The sequence below is a fragment of the Crocuta crocuta genome, unplaced genomic scaffold (genome assembly GCF_008692635.1).
Source record: "Crocuta crocuta isolate KB4526 unplaced genomic scaffold, BGI_CrCroc_1.0 scaffold308, whole genome shotgun sequence".
Classification (NCBI taxonomy): Eukaryota; Metazoa; Chordata; class Mammalia; order Carnivora; family Hyaenidae; genus Crocuta; species Crocuta crocuta.
Genome location: NW_027531274.1, coordinates 6,561 through 15,681, shown reverse-complemented (window position 1 = coordinate 15,681; position 9,121 = coordinate 6,561). Strand labels below are relative to the sequence as shown.

The 9,121-nt window shown below is 42.6% G+C and overlaps 1 protein-coding gene across 1 annotated transcript; it reads left to right on the top strand.

Annotated features, from left to right (window-relative positions):
- Positions 1-442: 442 nt before the first annotated feature.
- On the top strand, positions 443-1,655 carry LOC144237530 (uncharacterized; the record flags this gene model as incomplete). The annotated part of the gene is made up of 3 exons (XM_077771194.1): positions 443-496; positions 988-1,374; positions 1,459-1,655. Coding segments are annotated over exons 1-3 (638 nt in total), but the record flags the coding sequence as incomplete, so codon positions are not given.
- Between the last annotated feature and the right edge of the window lie 7,466 nt (positions 1,656-9,121).

Here is a 9,121-nt window from a genome sequence, read left to right as displayed (position 1 = left end):
TGAGGACACTGGGGCAAAATTCCTCAGGTGATTACAATCCTTGCAGAAATCAATCACAATGCATGTGTCTTCCTGCTCCTGACTTTCTCTTTAGAGAAAAAAATTATTCATGCAGTTACTGCAGTGAAACATTGACATAGTGGTCCTGATCCTCCCATTTAGAGATTTTCCAACCATTTGCTGACCCAGCATCTTTCCACCACTTTACATCTTTCACATTATCAATCCTCATTGTTCTCTAATTGACAATGAACGTTAAAATGTTTCTGCGTCCTAGAGGTATTTATCCATTTGGCACGCTTTCCAAGCTAAGTGCCAATTTCTGAAATATACTCACGTGGACCTCGGTGCTCTTCTACATTTTTATTCCCCTAATGCTGTTCTAACAATTAATATTTTTTCAATTATTTTAGGCATGGAAAGACTCTGCAAAAAACCAGAAATGATATTAACACAACATATCAACAAGAAGGGCATAGCACTGACTGTGCCAAAGGTAAGTGTCATGGGTATAGTCCCTAGATATCCAAACTAAAGGCCTAAAGGTAATGAGATAAGTTGATAATTGAGCACAATTGCCTGAATGTCATTAAGTAAGGATTAAACTCTTTCCAGACAAAAAGTTTTGGATACTTTTAAATCAGTAAAGAAATTAACATGAGCTGAAATCACTACTAACCTGAGATCTAAAAAAAAGAAAGAAAGAAAAGAAGAAGAAAAGAGACCATTGCATTACATTTGTTATTATCTAGTCTTTGAAATATATGAGAATCTTCAAACTAAATCTGATAACTCTTCGGTTGGGATATTAAAAAAGAGAAAATATTGGTGCCTGCAGAGGAGTAACAACATGTATATGCAACTAACATTTAAAATATTTTAACAGAATTCTATTACTAGTTGCTACTCCAGAATTTATATGTAGAAAAATAAATGTATGCATGTATGTTGGCAAACTATTAACCACCTTTTGTCTTCTCCCCAAAGCATAAATCTCTTGCTTCAGAGGATCATACTGAATGTATTGATTTGAGTGATGAGTTTATTCAGAGATCTGCGTTGTCTCAACATTTGTTAATTCACCTCAGGAAGAAACGTTACATCAGCAAACAGTGTAGAAAATCACATAGTGAACAATCACCCCTTCCTCAGCATAGTCAAATGCACACACGAGGCAAATTATATAAATGTCATATGTGTGGGAAAGCCTTTAATAATTGCTTTTGCCTTAGGAGACATGCGATGATTCACACTGGAGAGAAGCTATTTAAATGCCACTTATGTGGGAAAGGCTTTGTGCAAAGCTTTGACCTTAGAAACCACAGTCAAACACACACAGGAGAGAAACCATATGAATGCCATGTGTGTGGGAAAGTCTTCAGGCAGAATTCTTACCTGAGACAGCATGAGAAAATTCACACCAGAAAGAAACCATATGAATGCCATCAGTGTAAGAAGGCTTTCAGTCACAGATCCTACCTCAGAAAACATGAGAGAATTCATTCTGGAGAGAAATGTTACCAGTGTCATGAATGTAAGAAAACATTTAGTCAGAGCTCTGGCCTTAGCCAGCACAAGAGAATCCACACTGGAGATAAACCACGTGTGTGTCTTTTGTGTGGGAAAGCCTTCAGTCAAAGTTCTGAACTCAGACGGCACGAGAGAACACACACAGGGGAGAAGCCATATGAATGTCACCAGTGTGGGAATGCCTTCAGTCAATACTCTAATCTTAGACGACACGAGAGAACGCACACTGGAGAGCAACCTTACACATGTCAGGTGTGTGGGAAAGCCTTCAGCCATTATTCTTCCCTTAGACGACATGAGGGTACCCAACACCAGAGAGAAAATCGGGAGTGCCCTCAGTAAGTATTCTGAATAGAGACGACATGGTATTACAGATGCAATGAATGTGGAAGAAGTATCAGCCACAGCTTTAACATTTAAACTCACCACTGGATGCACATATTGAAGGAAAAGCCTGTAGTCAATATGGGAGATCCTTCAGTCCTCATACTCCTCCATCAAGAAATGTATTTGCACGAGGAAGTGAATTCATATGTATGCCGTCCATGTGGCAAAGCATTTAGTCGTTGATATGACCTTAGATAACACAGCAGAACTCATGCTGTAAATACAATGATTCAGATGTTTTCAGCAAAGCACTCAACTTGAAAGATACTGGAACAGTGGTTTGTAATTATTGTTAAACATGAACCAACTCGACACAGGAGAACCCCTGGGTCTGTAATCACTGTGAAAGAACATTCAGCCAACTACACATTCAGCAGTACCTGCTATGGTGAGCACAAGAAAATTCAGTGAAGGAATAAACCCTGAGGATGTAAGAAGATGAAGGCTCTGAGGAATACCAAACAATTCTTACAAATAATTCAGACGAGAGAAGTTATTCCATGTAAAATCATGGGAAATCCTTTATTCAAAGAACAGCTCGTGTGGCACATGTGAGGATTCAGACTGTGCGAAACACTCTCAGTGTCATGAGTGAAGGGGAGTCTTCGGTGATCCCTTATTTCTGAGTCAACAGGTTCTCACACTGAGGAGATAGCAGTCCTGAAACCAGAGTAGAAAACACTTCAGCCAGATTTTGTATCAGAAAAAGAGTGTGTTTGTGTGTGTGTGTGGTGGTTATGCTATATATGAAAGGGTCCTTTAGTACACAATCAGCAAGTCATCGAGACTTTGAGAAAATACCTATTTGTGGAAAATGTGGCATGGAATATAGGACAGTGACATGCTCTGGCAATGTTGGATGTAAGATTTGTAGGAAATTAAACGTTATTTGTAGATCAACACTTGCAAATATTGAAACAATAAAACCTGTTGCTAAGGAAGCTACATGATGGTGTTCTAGTTTTCTGTATGCAGTTGTAAAGTTTCCATTCTGCACTCCTTGGTATGTGGGTGAGAGACTTAGCAAATCTCTGCATCTCTTCTTTCTCCAACAGCTCCTTCCACACAGATCAGCTCCACTCTTTCCAACTTGCCTTCAACACCATCTGTTTCCCGTCAGACCCAGTGGTGGCATAGTCCTGATCTTTAGCCCCACTTTCCTGGTGTGCCAGTGTCATGATCCTGGTCAGGCAAACTCACGGAGGCCCTCACTATCAAGGACATCCAGTCTAAAAGTTTTGGTGACCCTTCAGTCTATGTCTCTGCTACTGGAAGCAACCTGGTACCAGAGAGATAGGCAGCTATGCCCTCCCAGCCCCCAGAAAGCTTCTCGGATTTATCCCCAAACTTCTGAATTGAGCTAAATGGTAACAAGAGTTAATTCCATGACCATAGTCTATATCCTCTTAAGGTAATTCCTGATTCATGCATCCTCCAATCACCTTAGATAGAGCCATAGCTGTTCACCACCCCACCCTGCAGACCAGAAAATAGGGAAGCAGCAGGATAAAATCCCTAAACCTATTAGTCACCATATAAGCTGGGTTGTTTTTTTTTTAAATAATGAATGTAATGTAGTCTTCTCCAAGCAAAATACGCATTCTCACAAAGGAAATGCCCATGCTTTGTCTCCAAGGGTTGGAAATATTGTTTTTTGACCAACACCAGTATTGAATCTAAACATCAAGGGGAAATATTCCAAGGAGGTCCACTGGGCTGTTATGTGCTCTACCCAAAATTGCTCAGTCCCAAAAACATGGGCCTGAGACCAAAGAAATCAGCACATCCCTAATTGACACTGATAGATCATTCAAAAAACATCTCCACCAGTGATCCTATGGTCCAGGTAGGGTAGAAACCTGGCAACTCATGTGTGAGGATGATGAGCAACTGACTATTATCTGCCTAAAGGAATATATGTCCATCCCCAAGTTGTAGTTGAACTGAACTGTAACTCTTGACAACCGCCTTATTTGAGACCTATCGGGTGCCTAGCCAGGAATCACCACTCCCTGTGTCACCAGGAGGGAAGGGATGGGGGGGCCGTGCTAGTGTTGGGACCCCTAAGATGGAGGCACACACCCCTATGTCCCAGTGGGGGACATATCCATGCCCACATGGATGTGTATTGGGCAGTTGTAGTGAGATTAAAGCACTTCAGTATAGGGCTGATCACATACATTTATCTCATGACAGTGAGGCATAATCACACAAGATTTGTTTGAGTGGCACACTGACAGCCTGATGGAATGGGGAGGGCCCTCACAGGATGATATCTACTGGTGGCCACAGTGTGGGGCCACTACCTAGGAAGCTAGGAGGGCAAAGACACCCCCCAGAAGTGAGAGGTTGGAGAAGGGGCTTACCTGTGGAGAGGATGTCTCGCAACAGCAAGATAGGGAGTCTCTGAGTCAGAGAATTATGAATGAATGACAGGAGCTTGGAGACACTGATAATTATGGTTTATCTTATTTCCTGCTAGTAGACATTAGGTGGTGATTCACAGGATAGGCACAGAAGATATGGCTGCACTTAAAATGGCTTAAAATCCAAAAATTTGGGCTATGTTTAAAACAATTCAGTGTGTAAAAATTTAAATTTGGCCACAATGGGCTTTTGTGCTAAAGGGCTCTGTCTGCTGTGAAGAAATAAACAACATAGGGCTGATATGCAGAGACAATCTTTGGTTCATCCATAAACCATGACTGATCATTTCAAATGATTTACATTCATGTTCACTGATTAGTTTGTCTCCTGATCAAATCCATTTCTGGGGCCCTCTTATGATAGGTGGGTTTTTTTGTTTTGTTTTGTTTTTCCATTTCAGCTATTGTACTTTTCAACTCCAGAACTTCTATTTACTCGATGTTATAATTTATCCCTGTGTATTGAAACTCTTGATTTGGTAAAAGCATGTTCTTCCTGATGTCCTTCCTTTTTTTAGGCACCATTGAAATAGTACTTTTGAAGCCATGTCCTTAGGGGCAGAGTCTTCCGTTTCCTTATTTCCTCTCTCCATCTCCAGAATGAACTGTACTCCATTCTTTTTCTCCTTGTTTCAAATTGTTGTTTAAATTCCAGTTAGTTTATATATAGTGTAATATAAGTTTCAGGAGTAGAACCCAGTGATTTATCACTTACATATGGCACCCAGTGCTCATCCTAACAAGTGCCATCCTTAATGCCCATCACCCATTTCGCCCATCCCCCCATCTCCCTCTCCTCCAGCAACCCTCAGTTTGTTCTCTGTAGGTAAGAATCTCTATGCCTTGCTTCCCTCTCTCTCTCTCCATCTTTCCATCACTCTCGTTTTACATTCACTATGTAGAAGTATTAAAAAAGAGCAGAAGAGGGGTGGGATTCCAATACAGAACACATAAATGCCTTATAGTATAAGAAAACGTTTATATTGATAATAAGAACGGTCCTAGAGATGAGGAATACCAATAAGCTACACATGTTAACAGACCTGGTCCCATAGTTCAAGCCACGAGGGGATTTATTAAACATTTAATATGGACTTCATATCCGACTAGGTAATATGTAAATATTGAGCTTAGATAGCTTTCATAAACAAGATTGTAATAATGAGACATGGAAAGAACTGTGGAAATTAATAGTTTAGAGCATACATTGCACATTAAAGAGAAATACACAGACATTGAATATATCAACAAAAGAAAAAATTCACAAACGAACACATAAAGCAAATGAATAAGTAAATATCTAGGACTATAAGAATAAACAAATAGTTGCTATCTAAAAACTAATTTTGCAGTAAAATATCCACCAAACAAATCAAGAAATACTCTGTATCTGTATTCTTCATGTATTCTAAATATTATTTATGTTAATTTCTCAAAGTAGAAATAACTGGTTTTCCTCTTCCCCAGGAGCCTGAATGACTCCATTCAAAAGTATTTTCTCATTCTTTCCCAGACATGAACAAAGGAAGGAGAACTTTATTTGAAAGGCAAAGTTAGAATTACACCAGACATGTCTGAGACTATCATCTTACCCCATCCATTGAAAATCCAAGAGATTTCCTAGACAGAGATGAAAATGAAAGGCAAATATTATTCACTGAAAAAAAAAAAAAACAGGTCCAAATTTTGGGCATGCCAGTGGATAGTGGGATAACAGGCATAGCCGTGCTTCTGCCCTGGTCTCCCTTGACTCCCCTCCCCAACCCACTATTGGGAGGATTCTCCTTGGGGAGTGGTCCCGAGAGGGGCTGGAGCCACGCTAGCCAGGAGGAGGGCCTGGCCTGCCTGGACTTGAGGCAAGGCCAATGGAGGGTTTAGAGGAATGGGAAGGGGTGTGGTGATGGGTGGGGCAGGGTAGGAATGCTGCGGGGCAGGGTGGGGCAGTGGTCCCCTGCCATCCCGGGAGGCCAGGCTGAGGCTGGAGGAAGGCACGGGCGGGGATGCAGAGCACAAGGCTGGTTGAGGACCACGTCTCGAGGCCAAGGCTCACGCAAGGGTGGCGGATCTCGTGTGTTCCTTCCATTGCGTGTCCTCTGATCACTAGCTTCTTTCCTCCTTCTCGGAAGAGGGTCCTCGGCAGTGAGATAGCTCCTATCTTCGCAGTCTTGTCCTCTGACTTGTCGACCCTGCGCAGGTCACTCTCTCATTGAGGACACATTTCATGCTGGGCCCCCCATGGGGAATCAGCCATTCCCCTGTTGCCTTCGATGGACGACGTTGCAGCCCGGATCATATTTGTACGACACGTTTGTGTCATTTGTATACACACAGCCCTTGTCCCCACAGAGAGTGTGGATTTTCCTCGGTCACCTAAGGATTTCACGGTACTTTTCAATCTCTATGTAAGTTTCTTTCAAGGCATTTGTAAGAAATTCCCTGAGATTACAGTAATACGTTGTAAGCCTGGATGTCAATAGAACCTATGAAAATTCAGTGTATTTGGTTTGGAAATGTCTCATTTTGGGACTCTGAGTTCAGGATCCTACTGTTTGCTCTCCATATTTGGAACAGGGTTTTCCTCTGAGATATCATTTGGAAGACTCTTGGGTGCTATTTTGGCAGAAATTTTCATGAGGAATCTATTACAGACTTTTGTCATTTTTGTTATCAAAGGTTATTATGAAGTTGTTTCGTTTTGTTCCTATTGAATAAATTATTTCCAATCAGGACATGCTGTGTATTGGGTTTTTCCTTTTCTTCTCAGCTTTGCAGATCGTTTCTAATTCTACACTTGGTCAGAGCTTCATGCACGGACAGGAAAGGGGAGCTTGATAGGATGTACGTCTGCTTGGACATTGAGAATCTGAGGAAACCCAGCTATAATCCGTGAATACATGATTCCTCAAATTATTTCCATGTGCTGGGGTCCATGGGTGGCTTGGTCAGTTAATCATCCAGCTCCCAATTTCGGTCCCGGTCGTGAGTTCACGCCCCGTGTCAGGCTCTGCGCTGTCAGTGGGGAGCCTGCTTGGATTCTCTCTCTCTCCCTCTCTCTCTCTGCCCCTCCCGCACTGGTGCTCACTCTCCCCTCTCTCTGTCTCTGTCTCTCTCTTTCTCACTGTCAAGTAAGGACATCAACTACACAAATATTTCCATGTGGTCCTGGGTGCCGACGAGATGCCCCGCATGCAGCCTCCGTCTCTCTTTGGCCCCTAAGGGCCCACATGTATGCATATGTCGGAACCCTACTTCAAGACATGCACATGTTGGCTGACTTTTGGAGGCCTGGGCTTGGGAGTTGCTGCCTTCCATAGGATTTTAGGAAATGGCAATGTTGGACATGCCAGGCACGTGGTGATCCAAAGGTCTTCTTTGGAACAGGCTATCTTTCTTCTCTCCCTTGGGACAAACTCTGAGGAAGACCAAGGGAAACCCCAGAGGTCTGTAGAGAAGATATCCTTCGTCAGGAAGAGCCATGCCTGCTCCTGCCCCCTACAGAGCAGTGCTTCAGTGTTGCTCCCCTCTGTCTCTGCAGAGGTGTGCTCCTAGAAGGCAGAGCAGCTACCTGTTGGCCATCCAATGTCCCGTTCATGAAGAGGGAAGCATGGAAGCCAGAGGGTGAGCTCCACCCAACACAGCATGCAGGCAATCTGTGTGTCACCTGGCTCAGAGGCTGTTCCCTTTCCCCGGCCCCTCACTCAGGCCCTGCACACTGCCCCCTTCCTATCGTATCACATCCGACAAAACCATAATCATTTGGCTCCCATTGTAGGATNAAGAACAGAGTGTCGATGGGGATGTGTGAGGGGGAAATGGGTGATGGGCATGGAGGAGGGCACTTGTTGGCCTGAGCACTGGGTGTCTGTTATACGAAAACCAGCTGGACCATAAACTATATTTCAAAGAACACAGAACTTCTTGGTTGGAGATTGTTGAACCGCACAATGGCTCATTATCTGATGACTGTCAATTTTGCTTCTGGAAAAAAGGATGTCCTCGGAAAGCTGGTCATTTCACTATCTTGACTGATATCAGAGAACCTATCGACCTTTCCTGTTCATCAGGGTTTTGAAAAATCATGTTCTTGGCTGCCAAATGACAAATTCTGTAGAGCCAAAAATGATGGCGAATAAAAACATCAGGAAAAGCATTTGTCTCTGTGAAACAATACTTATACTAGCTCATTTCGCGGGGTGTGTGTGTGTGTGTGTGTGTGTGTGTGTGACGCAGATGTCCACTCAGGAACTGAAGGTTGGATATGAGAATTTCTACAGGTTGACTTACAATTGTTGACTTATGTGTGGCTGTTTCCTTCGTGGCAAATGTGTGCTGCTCTGGGTGCATTTTCCCCTAAGATTCTGCTGAAATGAGATGAAAACAACAATGAAACTCCTTCACGTTGATGAAGCCGTTCGATCTACAATCCACCTGGTCAACTTGAACTCTTTCAATTACACAAATAACATGTCAAGAAGGATATTTTCCTGAAGACATCTTATTGATTTGTAGAGGTTTTGTAAACAACTACAAAATACTTGGTGGCTTCAGAGAAGAGAATCTTATGGTCTCACAGTCCAGAGTCCAGAACTAAAAATCAAGATGCCAAGTCGGACCACATTCCTTCTGAAGCCATGTCAGTGTAAGGACCAGGTAAAGTATTCCTCTCTTTCTTGCCAAATACACTTTGGTATCTTCTCTTCCTAAGGTGTATCCCCTCCTGCTAAGGGTTATAGACTTCTAGAAACTTTTCTTTCCTCACACCAACTTATTCTAGGGAA